This window comes from Paramisgurnus dabryanus, chromosome 19 (assembly GCF_030506205.2).
Source record: "Paramisgurnus dabryanus chromosome 19, PD_genome_1.1, whole genome shotgun sequence".
Lineage (NCBI taxonomy): Eukaryota > Metazoa > Chordata > Actinopteri > Cypriniformes > Cobitidae > Paramisgurnus > Paramisgurnus dabryanus.
Window position 1 is genome coordinate 6,411,928 of NC_133355.1, and position 17,787 is coordinate 6,429,714.

The window sequence follows — 17,787 nt, forward strand, 5'->3', positions numbered from 1 at the left end:
ATAGGAGGATGTGAGCAATCGTGTGGGCAGAGCAAAAGTGAGAGTTTGTTGTCATGACAACGTCTTTCCTTTCTAGCAGCTCTCAGCAAGAAGAAAGAGAGGTGGGGAAATGGGTGAAATGAAAAATCGAAAATCGATCGGAGAGGATGGGTTAATAAAAAGCGGAAAACATCAAAAAAGAAAGATAATGGAGTGCAAGAGGCAGACAAAATGGACCAGTGATGCAGCTGCTATGGCAACCGTACCCTCAACGCAGTTGGTGGAGAAGAAGGCGATGTTACGGGTTTCCAGAGGGTTATCATGGGTGCAGTCGGGTGACCTGGTCTGGGGCTCAGATTCACCAGTCAGGGATGAGTTGTCAACCTAAATATGATAAGAAACGACATTAAACATCACGCATAATTATAATCTATATACAGGATAAACAGATCCCATGTGTGTCCGGGTACCTTGCAGCCGTGGGCAGAGATGATCCTGAGGTCAGCGGGGATCCGGTCTCCTCCTTTCACCTCCACCAGATCTCCACCCACCACCTCCTCAGCATTAATCTGCAGCTTCTCTCCTTCACGGATCACTAAAGCTTGCTGTGGACACACACATACACATCGGTTTCAACTTATTAGGATTTGAGAAAACAACAGAGAGATTATAATTCTCAAGAGGATTCAGCCACTCAACAGTGAGAGATTATAATTAGGATTACGAGAAGAGAAGCAAACAGGAGATTAAGATGATTTAAGTGGTTGTTTATCCAGGTTTATATATTGATTATAGTTGCATGATGGTGTTATTTTCTAGGCAAGAGTGATATTCATAAATTTATGATCATCTTATTCAGGGTTCCCTAGTCTCAGAAGTCACGCCCACGGACCATTTGCTGAACGTCTGTTGCATATGTCACACGTTTCTGGATTGGTTAAATTAAACAGGATTTCAGGAAGATTTTTACTTGTCCGCCTGGAAACAACAAAAAGCTAAAAAGTATGCAAGGTTCATGGTGTAAAGCCTTTAAAAGACTTTTGTTTGATGCAATTAGAGGAGATATTTTAAAGTGTTTGCTATTGTTATATAAACTTCAGAGATGCTCATGAGTAAATGATTCCCTGGTTGCACGTCAGTCTGTTATTTTGGAGACATTTTCTCGCAGCTAAACACGACATGGCACAAAGCGTAACGTGACTGTTTGCTTTACGTGTTAGTAATATGGCCTTTGGTCATTCAAAGTGGTTCCCAGACCTTCAGTAAACTGGTGCTTCGTGAGGGAATAGAGGGTATGCACGTGACGTCACCTTTGGCGAAAGTGACTGCGGTTACGCCCACTGAGTGGCAAAAAGTCAGAGGGACAGCATTAGCATAATGTGAAAACGCATCTAAAATGGGAAAAGTAGTTATAGTAGTTGTGTGATCGACAGATTCAACAAAAAAATGGAGCGGGCTTTTTCAGACTGCAAAAAACACTCAAAGGAGAAGTAAATTATTAGTAGTAGCCATGTGTCAGGTATGTAGAATTTTGGGATAAAAAATACTATAAAAATAATTTGTGTAATTGCAAAGTTTTGTCAGTGAGTCTTCATTAAAAAGCATCCATTATGATGAGCCTTGTGTTTTACAAAGGTGGGATGGTTTAATAGTGTTAGGCAAGACAAACATATATGTCAGGAAAAGCAATGTCTGGCCATATGCCAATGTCCACAGACTACTGGTTGTTTGGCAAGTTGTTATGGTCACTGTTAAGGCCAACTAAATTCAATTTGAGCTAATAATAGTCAGTTTCACTGGTGTTTTTGCAGCAGCCGCTATGGAAAACAGACATTTTCTTGAATGTTTTGCCACTCAACAGGGCGAGCTCCGGCGTGGTCACGTGGAAAAGTGACGTTGCATACGTGATGAAAAACAATTATACAAAGGATTTATTTTATTGGCTTAAACTGCATGCCATGTGACCATTTCACAACCTTGCAATATCAGAAAACTGAGAACTTATGCAGAATGAACAGATACGTTTTATGTACAAATAAAAGAAAATTACCAGATGAAGGTCCAGTAACAGGTAATAATAATGTAAAATACTATTGATAAAAACTTAAAAACAAATGAAAAATAAATGTTTTTACAGTTAATCATGCAAATGTGCTTCTCAATTATTAAAATATTAACTTAAAATCTCTGATGAAATACTTTAGGTCAAGGGGTTTCGGCTGACAAAAAAGCATGAAACCCCAGACATAATTCATAATGATACATTGAGACAACGATACGTTTTGGACTAAATCAGATGAGGTTATGTACCTGGGGAACCATGTTCTTGAAAGACTCCATGATCTTAGAGCTCTTGGCATCCTGAAAGTAGGAGAAGCAGCCAGTGATGATGACCACAGCAGATAGCACGATACCCAGATACAACTGCAGAATAAGTAGAGAAAGAAAACAGCAGGTTATTTTTCGAAATGTAAGTGATGTTTTGGAAGATGGCTGTGATTTATTTCGGTAAAACCCACTTGAAAAAGTTCACATACAGTACAGACTCTCAACTTAATAACCAACCAACTAGCCAACAAACTATCAGGGTATAATAATAAAAAAACATTATGAAATGAATAATAAATAATTGTTAAATTTAACATGAAGGCATAATATACAAACAATTATAAATAAATAGCTATTGATCATAAGGGGCACGGTCATAAGGGGCACGGGTATATTTGTAGCAATATCCAACAATACATTTTATGGGTGAAAAATTATAGATTTTTTATGCCAAAGATCATTAGGATAATAAAGAGCACTTATGGTCCGATTTACGATTTTGCATTTCCTTTGGTGTGTAATTGTGTATTAGTGCATGTTAACGATATGCAAAAGGTACAAATCCCAAAGTAAACGATGACGCGAGTTATGGTCCCCAACGTAAATCTCTTTTCTTGGACTACAACAAACACACAGATTGTAGGCAGTTTAGTTCCTGGGATTGGTGATTTAGTAAAGACCGGCATTATCATAATTCCTCCAGCTTCAGACTCAGCCTGTAAGTTAACTCCTGTTAGCATTGGATTGTGACCGAATCTTTCAAACATGGTAAGGAGCGTCACATTTCCGGCTGATGTCAGAGGTATTCAGGCCAATCATAACGTACAGATTAGCTGGCCCATCAGGGACACAGAGCTTCTCAAATCAATGAGTTTTGTACAAAATCAATGTGTTTGAGGAAGGCACGATATCTGGAGCTCCAAAAATGTATGGTAAGTGGAAAATAATGTTTTTTTTAACCTCTTCAACCCTGAGGACCCTGTCCCGGGTCCAGAATTTCGTATTTTGACTTAATATAAAATATTCTTTTAATCTTTGATGCTCCGTCATGGACCCCAGTAACACATATGAGATACTGTTTGAAAGCTTAGAGTCTCTACTTTCTGCAGATATGCATCACTTTGACACATCTTTTACTGTAAGAAAGTTATTTACACTTAATTTACACTATCACCCCCCCAATATTTTATTATATCATTTAATATTTACATATTTCATATTTTTCAAAAATGACAAACATGGGCAAGTCTTATATCAAATGAAAGCTCTCACTCTCAGGAATATGGCTGCAGCGTTATTTTTGTTCTAATATCAACACGTATCCAACAATCGCTGAATGAATAATAAGGTAAAAAATGGTCTTTTGTAAACATATGTGAAACTTGAGTGTGGGCTGCCTCAGATAGCACATATAGCCACAAATGATACACCATCTTTTATTTTAGGTCCTACTCTAAACAATGAGTCCATTCACAGCATTTTCTTTGGTTGTGTGCATATATAATCCCTTGCTATTTATTATATGTGCAAAACAAAAAATTAATATTTATATGAAAAATGTATTTTCACACCCTTTAGTAAAATGAGAATAACTTTTGAATGCGACATGCTAAAGAGTTCATTCTTTTTTTGGGTGTTTACTGTCTGCTGCTGCTAACAACCAGAACTGTCTGCAGTCTGCTAGAGCATCCAGAACCAGAGTTATACACTATCAAAGACAGTGTTTACAACATAAAAAAGAAAATTTGGTGTTTCATCATATGAAAAACAACATAAATAACAATATTTGTCACAAACAGCAGCTTTTTATGTAACTTCAAAGGGTTTTCTTTAAAATGATATAAAGAAATTGCATTTATTCCACTGTATGTGGTTATGGGAGCACTTCAAATGTTTTTAGGCAGAAATTGTATACAAAAAGGGTATTATTCCTCCCTTCAGTTGGAGTAAAATAACTTTTGCATAGATTATGATAGAGAAAAAAATCCTTTTTCCTCTGTAAGCTGACAATTGCTGGAATCAAACAAAACTGTCTGCAGGGACCTGAGATACCCAGGGCCAGAGTTATATACTTTCAAATAAAAACTTTAGAAAAAAAACCTAAAAAGCGCCTATTTATTTTTGTGTTTATTAGAGGACTGATATCACATACAACCATGTTGAGCACTTTTAACAGTGTTTTATGTAATTTCAAAGGGTTACCTGTAAAATGATACCAAACTTTTGTATGTAAACCTCTGCATGTGGGTATGGGATGCTTTTGAAATTGGGTAGGCCAAATCCAGGCGAAAATCCCCAAAATAGCTTCAGGGTGTAAGAAGTTAACCATAAATGCACGCAAATACATTGTATTATACCAAATACACAAAATAAAGTTGTTTTTAGCAATGAAATAGTTTCACTTTAAGTAAAGATAATTTTTTCCTATCGTAAATATATCATAAATGTATTTATCACAAGTAATATGTGTTCATTTGGACAACTTTAAAGGCGACTTTCTCAATATTTAGATTTTTTTTTGCACTCTCAGATTATAGATTTACAAATAGTTGTATCTCAGCCATATAGTGTCATATCAAAACAAACCATGCATCAATGAAAAACTTCATATTCACCTTTCATATGATATATAAATCTTAATAAAAAAAAAAAAACTGACCCCTGTGACTGGTTTTGTGGTCCATGATCAATTTTAGTCTCAATGTCCTAGACATCTCCATAAGCATTATACCCAGCCTCTATTTATTTCCAGTCTCAGAATATTAAGATTTGTCTATTCAAACCCTGTTTATTTAATGCAATGTTTTAATGGTTTGTACATGGAAGTTCTCACATTGTCTCCGGCAGGCTCGTCCTCCGTAGCGGCCTGGATAGCGTAGGCTAGGAAGCAGAGGATAGCTCCGATCCACAGCAGGATGGAGAAACCTCCGAAGAGCTGTCGGCAGAATTTGACCCATTCTGGGGTGGTGGGGGGTGGAGTGAGAGCGTTGGGACCATCACGAGCGAGATACTCTGCTGCCCTGGCATTGGTCAGACCCTAAAAGAGGAATATGAGTTAAAGAGATATGAGACAGAGGGGAATGGATCAGGGTGAATGTCAAACATCACTGCATGGTCACTAGGGGGCGATGTTGGTTTTATATGGTTTAAAAGCTGGGTGCATGATTTTTGGAAAATGCTTTGGAAAAGGGAGTCGAGTACCAAAACACACTTGTATCCAATCAGCAGTAAGGAGCATGTCTACTAACCCCACATCGCTGCTTGGGATGCATATGTGTGGGGCGGGTCTATTAAAAAAAGCTCCAGATTTTATTGGGGTAGGGGTGTGTTTGTTTTAGATGATATCAAATGTCATTGGCTTTCAGAGATCATGCACCCTGCCTTTAAAGCAGTGGTTCTCAAACTGGTGTAGGGTGCATCCCTTCGCAGCCCTTCAAAATCATGGACATAAAACAGCCCTGCACCATCTAGCACACCTGGCACCATCTTGCACCCCTCAAGGGGGTCCCGCCCCCCCAGTTTGGGAACCACTGGTTTAAAGTAGTGCTACTGAAGTCCAGGCCTTGTCCAGTTCACTTTCCTGCCCCTTTATTTCAAACTTCAAACACTAGTCATACACCTGCCTATTAATTGTCAAGTAATCCTTATTAGATCCAATGCTGCTAAAGGTTTGACAATGAAATTAACATAATGACAAGCACTTGCTAAATGACAGAATATCAAAAGCTCTCTCTCTATAATCTGATCATTTAAAGTCTGATTAAAAGATCTGATCTGTCTTTGAACTTTGAGAAACGCACCTGCACAATGTCAGTGTTGTATTTCCGGCACACTTCCTCGATCGACATCTTATGTTCTGTCTGAAAAAACAATTACAACATAGACGTTTTACTGTAAATAATAAATTGCACAAATAACAATAAAGCAGTGCCATCACAAGTATCCACTCATCTAAAGTGCATTATGTAACTTTTGCTTATTTAGAGTACATTATGTAATTTTATTGTATTGTCCATTGCTTAAATAATGGGCCGTTTCTGTGACAAACATTAAACAAAAAAAATAAAAAGCTTACAGTAAAAAAATGCATCCTTAATGTAAGAGTTGCATGAAGATCATACTTCATGAGGTGTCATGTGACACCTCTCCATTACTACAATGTTTCATGGGAAATGCTAAAACACTTTTCTTACCAGCGGTACTTCCTTCTTAAGGTCATCCAGGTCTTTCCCCCCCTTCTTTTTTGGGGACTCCTTGTCATTGCTGTCCTGCGTGGTCGCCACGCGGTAACTGTCCGACCGTCCATACTGCAGAGAGAATCGAAACCGTAAGCATGATCAAAAACAAATACTCAAGTAAATAAATCACAGACTAAAGGAAATGCAAGCTGGTTTTGGATGGCGATGCAGAATCTACGATATGAGATGTTGGCACGGTGATAAAACGAACACGTAGGAAGGCTCATCTTTATGCATCACATCGCAACACCTTCTGCTGCGCCGCAAGAGACGCAGTCCAGGAACTGCCTCCTGTGATTTAGGGGTGAGGGTAAATGCCAGCCAGATAATATTTTATCTACAACCCTGAACAGCAACGTTTAACCAGAAAACTCGTGCGGGATAGGGGGGTGGTGTGCATGAGACACTAAGGGTGGTTTAGTGGATTTATTTCCATACTAGGGCTTTCATTGATGTGGCATCCCTGGATGTGCTATGTGTGACCTATTTTAGCTTGCAAACATGACCAGAAGGCATTACGGCAAAATCCCCATCACGACACACCAGTACACGAGCACTTTATAGGCTGTGTTAAGTCTGATATTAAATGTGTTCTCAGTTTTTCATAGCACAGAAAATCGTGATATTAACCACACAGACAAATTTAAATGATGAAAAAAACACCAAGCGTGTTTCCTAGGTTTGACCCATGATCTTCTGCGCACTGCAAATTGCAGGAACACTGCATAGCTTCTCAATAACATATGGTTAAACTCTTATGTTAAATTGTTTAATATACAGTAAAAGAGCTAAGAAATAGCAAAAAGGCAAAGTTGGTCACTTTATTGTGCCAGCAGGCCGAAACAGTTTGACCATCTGTCAAGGGTTCCCTCTTTATATCCTCTAGGTGAGATTGCAATGTAGGATTAAGACTGTTTACTACAGTTTGGATTAACCTACTGAACAAACGTAATCCTGCTCTCCCTATTTCTTTTATTCAGACATTCAATAGCTCCTACAGTATTAAATCTATATTCTTACATCATTTACCTTCTATTCCATATCTACATTTAGTCATTTAGCAGATGCTTTTATCCAAAGCGACTTACAAGTGAGGTAAACAATAGAACAACACAAGAACAATAATACATAAGTGCACTAGAACTCATCAAGTCTAACACAGTGTACATAGCAAGGGTTAGTTAGTAGTTTTTTTTGTAAAGTTAAAGAAGGAGAATAGAAAAGATATTTAGTGAGGTGTTGACGCAACAAGCGGCTTTTTAAAGACAGCTACAGAGTCAGCAGATCGTGTCGTGACCGGCAGATCATTCCACAGATGTGGAACAGATCCAGAGAAGGTGCGAGAGTATTTATAAAGAAAAATTGTTCTTGACACTGTTTTAAGTTATGTTTTGTATTAATACAATTCTGTTTATGTTGCGTATATTTCTAAGGTTGATTAACTCGATATACTGTTAATAGTTATAATAGTTATAATACTGTTATAATAGTTTAATCTACATCAACGTGTCATATTTTCTAAAATAAATTAATATTTTTCTGATTCCATATTTATTTTAATAAGTCAGAAACGTCTCCGCCGTGTCCTGCTGACAGGCGCGGTGGGCGCGTGCAGCAGGTGACGCAAATTATGGGTCCCTGAAGGTTAGTCCGTCTCATTTCAGTTCTCTGCGCGGACTTCTGAGGCTGCCACCTTGAAAGACAGAGTGATCGCCTTTTAAGGTCGCATGCTTAGAAGGTCGCAGCCCTTGAATTGGGACACAACTTGTGTTCTCGCTCTATTCTCATTCATAAAACATCCTCAATATTACTGTTGACCGTACACGTGCGCTCTGACATCATATTAGATCTCTCTGCACTTTCAAAAGCACCCCTTTGTTCCCAAAGGTTGCATTTAGTACCTTAAAGATAGGGGTGGGGGATATACAGGTAGGTAGGCTAAACCGGTAGAAATGTGTCGATTGGTAGAGATTTTGGACTATCGTCTCTATCAAGGTTTATTGGCCTTAAAAACACATATGCGTCAAAATTTGCAAGTATTATCATAAACATGGTCATTTAGGTTTTAAGAGAAAGTAAACAGCTGAAAAAGAATACGCATGTGTAACGGTACATTCACACGGGGCGAAAGGGTTAACGCTTGACGGAAGGCTTGTCTGAAGCGTGGCCAACCGCCAATCACAGTGGCCGCAACACATGCTCCGGTCTTGCTTAAACGTAATTGGCTGGCTCGCACTACGTTACTTGCATAAGGCGATCTGATTGGCTGACACACGTGTTGGCGCTTGAAAAAAGTTGAGGTTTGGCAGTGACGGGACAGCGACGGATCCACAATTCAGTCCGGCAACGCATGACGTCACCCATTAAAAGTAAATGAGAAGTGTTAACGCTTTCGCCTCATGTAAATTAAAGCGTTTACCCCAAAGACTGTAAAAAAAAGATGGACGACGCGACGTCGCCTCCCTCCATTGTAATGAATTGAAGCCAAAAATGTCCGACCACGGTCGCCGCCATTTTACGTATAAACGTCAGTTTGGAGCCAGGGCATGCGCAGAAGGAATCGTCCGTGGAGCCAGAGGCGGAGCCGCGGTATCAAACTTCAGCCCAACCGCTCGCGCGACCAATTCAACCACGCCAATCTTAACGACACGCCCCGTTTCTATAGCATCAAATAACTAGCTAAAATGAAAGTTATCACAAAAATGAACACTTGAACATATATCAGTGTGATAACAACTACTTGAAAGGACTAAAACTATCTTTCGAAAACTTTTATTGGAAGTGTAAATATTTTTTTTATTTAGAGCAGAGTCCCATTTGTTTGAATGGAGAGGGCGGGATTATGACTTGTACTGCAGCCAGCCACCAGGGGGCGATCAAAGAGCCAGAGGCTTCACTTTTCAAGACTTATGAGGCACACCCGGTTTACCCCGGCAGCTGGCGTGTGTTTTCAATGGTTTTCAATGGAAGCGCTGCCCTTTCAAAAACGCCACTAGCTGGCGTTTTTTCCATGCTGTTTTCACGCTAAGTGCCCAGAGTTGAATTTTTTTTTAACTTTGGTGAAACGTTAAGCTCGTCAATATAATTTCTTACGCGGCCGTCCAATCAAAGTGGAGGATGGGTGGGACATACAGTATATCACAACAACCACTGGCGCATCGTTCAATCCCTGATAAACAAAGCAGAAGTATTATAGCAACCTAAGCGCTTAGCTGAAAAAACGCTGGCAAGCACCCAAAGTTGGCATCCGCCTGGCATTTTGTCAGTCGCGTTTAAATGCTTTGGTGTGCACGCTTCCTAACAGTACATTGGATCTGGACTTCGGTCTTCAAAGGAGAGTTTCCTAATATTGTTCCTGTCTGTCATTAATGTTAATCAAACAGCAGTAAGATATCTTGATTAAATCACTTTTGTACCTTAAATTGCTTGTAATTAATTAATTTCTTATCTATATTTTATTATTGACTGTTTATTTATCTTCTGTGAGCTTGAGTTGTGTTTGTTGTTGTCTTCTTTTTTGGCTTGTATAAGTTTTTTATGATATGAAAGAAAAAATCACATCCCCGTTCAGCTATTTCGAGATTCACAACTAAACAGAGATGCCTAGATGTGAGTTTAGACTCGGTTAGTCATGTCATAGTTAAAACAGTAGTTGACTGTTCAGTATAAACTCTTGTTGTATCAAGAACATGAAAAAATGCCATTTTGTGTTTTATGATAAAATGACAAAACATTAAGGTGGGTAAATAATGAACCAATACGAACCAATCTTTTAAAAGAAATTGCATATGGAAAAAAGCAAAGATAGTGATGGTCGCCTGTGATATTGAAATGATTATTTCTAATACTATCCAAGGCTTAATCTAATGGCCTTGAGATAATGGAGACAAACTATGTGGTGTATATGCTATAGTATAGTGAATTAACAAAATACATTAAAGATCCTGAAAAAACTTGCTTCTTACTGCACAGTAAAAAAAACACAACTTTTATCATTGTAAGACTCAAGTGAAACGAATGAAAATGAATCATAAGGAGCACATGATTTTATTAGGCTAAATGGAAAATTAAATGCTATCATGTACCAGTAGGAGCGCTGAAATTATTTAATAAGAGAGTGGTGGGTGTTTGATTTATGCTATACATTGTATGCGGGCATCTGTGAGTGAGGAAAATAAATGAAGCATAATGTGCAGGTATTCATATCATCTAGATCCTGTATAGATGTATGGTAGAGCATTGCATTAGCAGCCCAAAATGCCATTGGTTCGAACTCACAGAACACACATGCTTAAAAAATGTATACCTTGCAGGGCTCTGAACCGGTTCAAGGAACGAAAACGAAAACCGGAAACGAACGAAATTTTAACAGGAACAAAAACGAAAACGAAAACAAAATCAATTTTAATCGTTCTGAACAGAAACGTTTATTTAAAATTACCATTAACCGGTTAATAACGTTATTTTATTGTTTTCTTTAATATTGTACTTATCAGTGACCAATCATGATTTGAACAGTACAACATGTGACTTTGACGCATCAAGCGTGAGTGACTTTGACACATAGCGTGAGTGAAATGCCCGCGCAGCAGTCATTGAGTCTCCGGCCTGATAGCTTTTGTCTTAAATAACCACAAAGCTACCCATCAAATGTTCAGAGGTATGTTTAAGTTAAAACTTGCTTGGAAATATGAAGATGCAAACTGTAACTCAAAAAAGCCAGGGGACTTATACCACTGTCAATAACTTTTTAGATGGGTCGCCACTCGCCACCAAGAAATTCCTTTTCGTTATTATTTTTCTTACGACACACTGTCTTAACAAGTCTGTCTGCAATATTGAAGGATGTGGGGGAGAAGAACAGTAGCCGGGAATCACTGAGGTAACTTACAGAGGCACATTTAACATAAACATCCAGCAGAGTATGCTGCGGTTTCAACCAGTAAAAGACATGGTTGAAAACGGGTCGTTTTTTTCAGCTGTTTATACTTAAAGTGAATGCAGGTATTTCTTTTGTGGTTTTAACAATTAATGAAATGTTGAAGTTTAGTTATATCATGTGTTATGTTATTATTTTTGTGTGAAAATTAGTCTGTATGCATGCATTTGTTAAAGTATAGCCTGAATTAAAATAACGTTATTAACCGGTATTTTTTTAAGTAAACCGTTTTCGGAACGTAAATGTTCAATGAGGAACGCAAAAACGGAAACGTTAAAATATCGATTCTGCTCGGAGTGAAACGATTGATAATTTTTTTCGTTTTTAAGCCCTGATACCTTGTATGCACTGCAAGTCGCTTTGGATAAAAGAGGTCTGGTCACTGTGATAAGCTAAACATATACAGTGGTAAACCAACCTTGAAAGGGCACAAACTGATTAAAACCCACTACTGACATTTGAGGGGCCAATCAAAACAGCTTTGTGGCTGACCTTGAAGGTCCCACAGGATGTGACATCATCCTTGAAACTAGCATATTGACTGGTACCCTGTCTACTAGCTTTGACGTCATCTGACCTCGGGCTTTAACACAAAATAATTCTTGACTGCATGCTTTAGTGGACACACCGACAAATGCAAAAAATCACTTGGTGAGAGTGAGAATGAGCTATTGAACGGCGTCCATTACATAACCATCTATTATAAGACTTCATCATCAGCCTCATTTAACACACACGACATACACGTCAACATGTAAAACAGTTTGAGGTGAATCGATACCTCAAAGTACCATTGTTTGTAACTTTACATAAAACGTAAAATGATTTGCTGTCAAAATAAAATGTGGCAGACATCACCGTGAAGATTTGGAAATACCAGTGCTGAAGGCAGTAACAATATCCCAGGAGATTTTCTCAGGCTGGATTTAATGGCCTGTCACACCAGCAAAACCCCAAGACACCTCTGCTATTTTAAACACTTGTAGTGCCCTTGAAACCTTCAAACAGACTCAAGTCCCAAAAGGATCGCAGTCACCCTCCAAAAAAAAAAAAAAAAACATTCACGTCAAGCTAATTGCTGACAACTCGCGCACCTGAGCCTTCAACAAGAGGTTCACAGCTTGTCACAAGGTGACACCAGGTTACTGCATCCTATTATTTCATCGATGACCTATACTTCTCTGCTCAGTTTTCCTTTGCATGACTATTACATTCAACAAATTATTTTCAATCTAATTTTGGGTAAAAATGTATTCATTTTTTGGGTGTCATCTAGGGCTGTCACGATTATGAAATTTGTCTGAAGGTTAATTGCCTAATAAATTTTGGCGATTATGGCGATTAATTGCCTGTTTTATGGCTTCGATGGTTATGACGATTATTTGTCTATTTTATTGCTTTGACTTTTAATTCTTATAATTTTTTTTCTTTATTTACGAAATAGCGATGCACCGATGTATCCGCCGCCGATATTTATCGGCCGATTTTTTATGAATTTGAAACCATCGGCATATCGGCAATAGCACGAGAAAGGCCGATACCGATTGTTTATTAATTAACTGCATAAAGAAATCCATTAAATGTAAAAAATGAGTTAATGTTGTTAATAAAATAAATGCTGTAGCAAAAACCACCTTTGAAGGTTGTCATGCTGTCTTATTATATTTGTTTTAGCTTAATTTGTGCCTCTCTTATTATGTTGGTCAGTTGAATGTTAATTAGATCCAATCCATGTTCAGTAAAAATAATTTGATGCAGAAATAAACTAGCTAATAGACCAACTGTATAGTGTTTAATATCGGTATCGGCCAGAAGTTGTCTGTTTAAATCGGTATCGGCCCAAAAAAATCCTATCGGTGCATCCCTATTATGAAATAATTTTCACACATTGTTGTGATTATTTAAATGAAATATTTTGCAAGGTTTGCCTGACGGTAAATATTAATACACATAACACATATTTAAAAGTAATCTGATACTGTCTCATTTATACAGGCGCTGCAGCTCCCCCTTGTGTTTTTAGAGAGATGTGCAATCATTGCGGTGATCTGAAATCATCACGATGAGGTCAAACAAGCGCGATGAGATGATTATTTAATAATTGTGACAGTCCTAGTATCATCAAATAAAGAGTAAATTAAATCTTTCCCCGCCAATGTTTTTTTTAAAGTTGCCAACCAGTGCCAGCAGTTTTGTGAATTTCACAAAAGTTTAATGCCTTTTTTTCTTTTATAAAAATATAAACATATATCACATGAAAGAACAGACTCTCTGCTTTCAAACAAAGAAAAAGTTTCATCCTATCTTCATTAGTTCTCTTTTTATTACTTCTCAAATATGGGTGAGTTTCTTCAAAAATACCAAATTTTTAGCAAAAAACTGAAATAATTGCATTTTTGTAAAGATTTGGTAGAAATCAAATTCAGAACAATGATCAAAACATACAAGGAGTTTGGGAGTTTTTACTGTTTTTAAATCAATAGATGCTATGTTGGGTAAGAGCGCCACCTAGTGGATAATCGCAAAATGATAAATTACCGTAAAAACTTGTCATGGAAGCGTCATTGGCAGGGAAGTGTTTTCTCTTAATTGACAAGATAACTTGTCAATGGCAGGGAAAAATTAAGAGCTGAAGAAAATACTTTCGCATTGGCAATGGAAAGTAAAGCACTATGGGAGCACTAGTGCATTATGGGATACTTTTAAGGGCTCATTGTAGTTGTACGTAGGTCCTACGGCATAGCCTCGACGGCGTAGGCTACGACCTGCAATTACACGTGCAGACAACTGGGAGGCAGTGTCTACTCCTGAAACCCACAGTAGCAGTGCAACAGACAAAGAAGCAGCAGCTTGGCCAGGAGGGGTTCTAGTGGACCAATCACAGCGCTTGCGGTCCGCGTACTAAATGTGTGTTGTTAAAATTTTGGTGAGGTGCATTTCAGGCCACGTAGAGCTAAACACAGCCTATGAATAACCTACGGCGTAGCTACTGTGTAGAACCGATGACTATAAATTAAACTTAAGTGAAGTCCAATACTGTTGTATACTGCACATCTGGGTAGTGGTGTAGTCTGCTCAAAACCAACCACAAATAAACATTAACCTGATAGTGATTGCCCACAACTACTGCACCTGCGTCCCCTACATATCTTCTCAGTGTCTTCTCAAGGTGATGATGGGTAACCACCTGCTGGTAACCCATCTGTAACCTACACCCTTTTATACCCTTCCTTTATCAGCTCAACCCCAACATACTCTCATGCATCATCTTGCGGATTGATTGGCTGAAGACCTATCAATCAAAAGTGACTGATTTTCTCCCCGCCCTCCAACCCTCGTGGCGCGGAATGGACCAATCGCTACCCATGCTCGGGAATTTCCACTCTCATTGATCAGCGCGTGCTTTGACGCAGTCACCGTCCACCCTCCGGACATCACGACCGATAACAGCAGGTCAAAATGACACAGACATCGCATGCATATAGAATATAATATATAGACGATATCGTTTGAAGGAGACTGTGGCCTCGCGCATCTCCATACGATACGGCCGCGCGTGGTGCGTCACAGCATCGCCATATATTTTCATCACTGACTGGAACAAATTGTCTCATGATAAGACTTTTAGATCGCAAATCGGGTCATCACAAGGTCAAAATAACACGGACTGGATGCGTTTGGTGACATTAAGTCTGGTACGTTGCCGTTTATAACATGAGTCAGCAAAACCAGAAATTCGGGAACTGAAGACATCCATTTTGACGCAGTTGTCGTTTTACCTGCTCGCCTTTTGCATCACACGAATGTATTTGTTGATATTTCATGGAAACGTTTACGTTGGGCAGTGCGAAGGGATCGGTCCAGATGCAGTCAGACAAAATCCATACGCCCCCACCCCATCTGTGGTTAACGCCTTTTCATTTGGGAGACTGATTTCTCCTCAGACTCATGTTTGTAGTGTGCTGTCATGGATGAAATGACATCGCAAACTAAAAATATACGTTATAACCATAATGTGCGTATTGGTTGCTTTCTATGATGATCTATTAGGTGGCAAATATGACTTAAATGGGATAAAGATTAACTATAACAACGGAATTTGATATGTAACAGCGCGTGTACCATTGGATGTGCCGTTTATGTGCGTTAACATCAGTGCGCCTTCGATGGGCATCAATTGGACGATAACGATTAGTGTATATATTTTTTTTAACTTGTGAGGTATAATCACATTACAACTATTCCTACATTTAAATCCACAGATATGGTTACCATTTTCCATTTAACTGCATCATGACGCACCGGAGAAATGATCCGATGTTGCCAGACCTGACGCAATTACCAAACGACCGAGCATCCTAATTTCACAATGTCAACGATGTTAAGCAAGGATATTGGCGAAAGGTTGCTAAATGAACAACTGTTAAAGATTTGCTTATCATTTACAATATATTATGGAATAGCGAAGATATGAAGTAGTTGACAGTTATATCCACCTGTTAAAATACATACGACAATACAATCCTCTCCACAGACGTGTTACCATGCAAAAAATGTCTATCCAGAATAATTACAACTGTAAATCGCATGCAAAATGTGCAATGATTTAAAAAATAGATTCTTACCCCCATCGTGGAGCCGTCAGTCGCTGTTTGGTCTATAAATCTGCGTTAAGCTGAAGCGGAGAAATTAAGCGGTTGAACGATTGTTGACACGACCCTCTCCTCTCAGACGTCTAGAGATGCAATAAATAAAAATCTGTATGCACTTGCAGCTATCATGTATAATAATGCACTAGACTGGGTCTACTACACCAAGAATAAACGTAAAGAATGGGCCAAGCTGCATTGGTTGTTCATGTGGCTGCCTTTGATATAATGATAGAAGAGCAGATGTAGCGCGCGAGATTATGAATCGTCTCGGGCTGAATCACACCGGCGAGATGAGCCGACGCGCTCTGTCTGCTTCTCTGTGTCCTTCCGCGTCTATTGCCAGCAGTACAGCGCGTATCAGTCCGCCTGTGAAAGTAGGGCCGTAGATGCCAGAAACATGTATAATATGCAATATTGGTTGACTCACTGACTACCAAATATACATAGGCATACTGCATACATGAATAAAGTAATTATTTAGTACCCGGAGGGTGCACAATATTAGTTGTGGCATACCATTACTATACCATATGTCACTGCACTTTTTGTAACGTTTGCATTCAGAATAATAATTAACAGTACCAGTTGACAGAAACAAAATACATTCAGAGCTCTGTAAAGCATTCAATAGCTATATTTCTATTGTATCACCTATTTTTATAAGCATTTTGGAGTATCGCATGAAAAACGCTGGATGGAAAAACCAAGATGTATAAATTCTAAAAATGTGCATAAAAACTTATCTGATAAGAAAATGTGCATGAAACACTAACTGAATAAATACCCAGATATGCATAGAAAAGTCATAGGACTTTGCACATTGGATGGCATTTTGGAGGTCCTGAAATGAATAGATAAAGTCTGTCATCTCAATGGTTCAGTAATATTACTTTACAGGAATGTCTCCACATCCGAAAGCATATTACAGGTGTATAGTGTTTCATCTGCTTGCTCTGAGGTGTTAAATACAGTGGCTTTACGCTTTTCTTATTGATGTTTAGCATAAACATAAGTTTAATACGCAACGTTGGATGGAGACATAGCTATTAGCTGCATTTTCATTACCCTTCACATTGTGGAAATTGACATTGGGAATTTAAAATACGGCCAATGGAAATACAGCAATTTCGGAAAACTTCCATATATTGCAAAAAAGCTGTTACGCTCGCATGATGTGGTTTTTAAGGCAATTCGGAGGATTGGGATTTTGAAAAACTGCAATGGAAACAGTTTATTCGCATTTTCAGGTCACCTAATGTATGAAAGTCACAATCATTATTTGAAGATGACGCCAGAGGTATGTACTAAATCCATGTTGTAATACTACTCTAAATAAATGTTCCCACTATTGTATCTATTTTAAATCTACAAAACATCCATAAGCCCCCTAAGGCTTCTCAAATGTATTTTGAATCTCAGCACATGTTCCTGAAGATTAACCAATACAACAGTGTTATTTGAACCCTGAAGCGGCTATAACCTCAGATCTCTGTGTTGTCCAGAGTTTAAATTAAAAAACATAGAATAAAAAAAAATAGATTGAAGAGAGTAAATCTCATATACCAAAGAGCTGAAATAAAGAGTTGGCTGTGGTATTTAGGGTATAGGTTCAAGGTAAAGACACATTATTGTTGTTGTATTGTGTTTGTAT

General features: G+C 38.4%; 1 protein-coding gene across 1 annotated transcript in view; it reads right to left on the reverse strand.

The window, feature by feature from the left end:
• The window catches only part of atp1a3a (ATPase Na+/K+ transporting subunit alpha 3a), a 29,879-nt gene extending 13,439 nt beyond the window's left edge, over positions 1-16,440 (reverse strand). The window contains exons 1-7 of the mRNA XM_065286498.1: positions 16,110-16,440; positions 6,501-6,614; positions 6,108-6,167; positions 5,141-5,344; positions 2,290-2,403; positions 450-584; positions 246-363 (exon numbers count right to left, since the gene is read on the reverse strand). Of these exons, the coding sequence (XP_065142570.1) occupies positions 246-363; positions 450-584; positions 2,290-2,403; positions 5,141-5,344; positions 6,108-6,167; positions 6,501-6,614; positions 16,110-16,115 (751 nt within the window). The 5' untranslated portion in view covers positions 16,116-16,440. The remainder of the gene's footprint in view (positions 1-245; positions 364-449; positions 585-2,289; positions 2,404-5,140; positions 5,345-6,107; positions 6,168-6,500; positions 6,615-16,109) is intronic.
• Between the last annotated feature and the right edge of the window lie 1,347 nt (positions 16,441-17,787).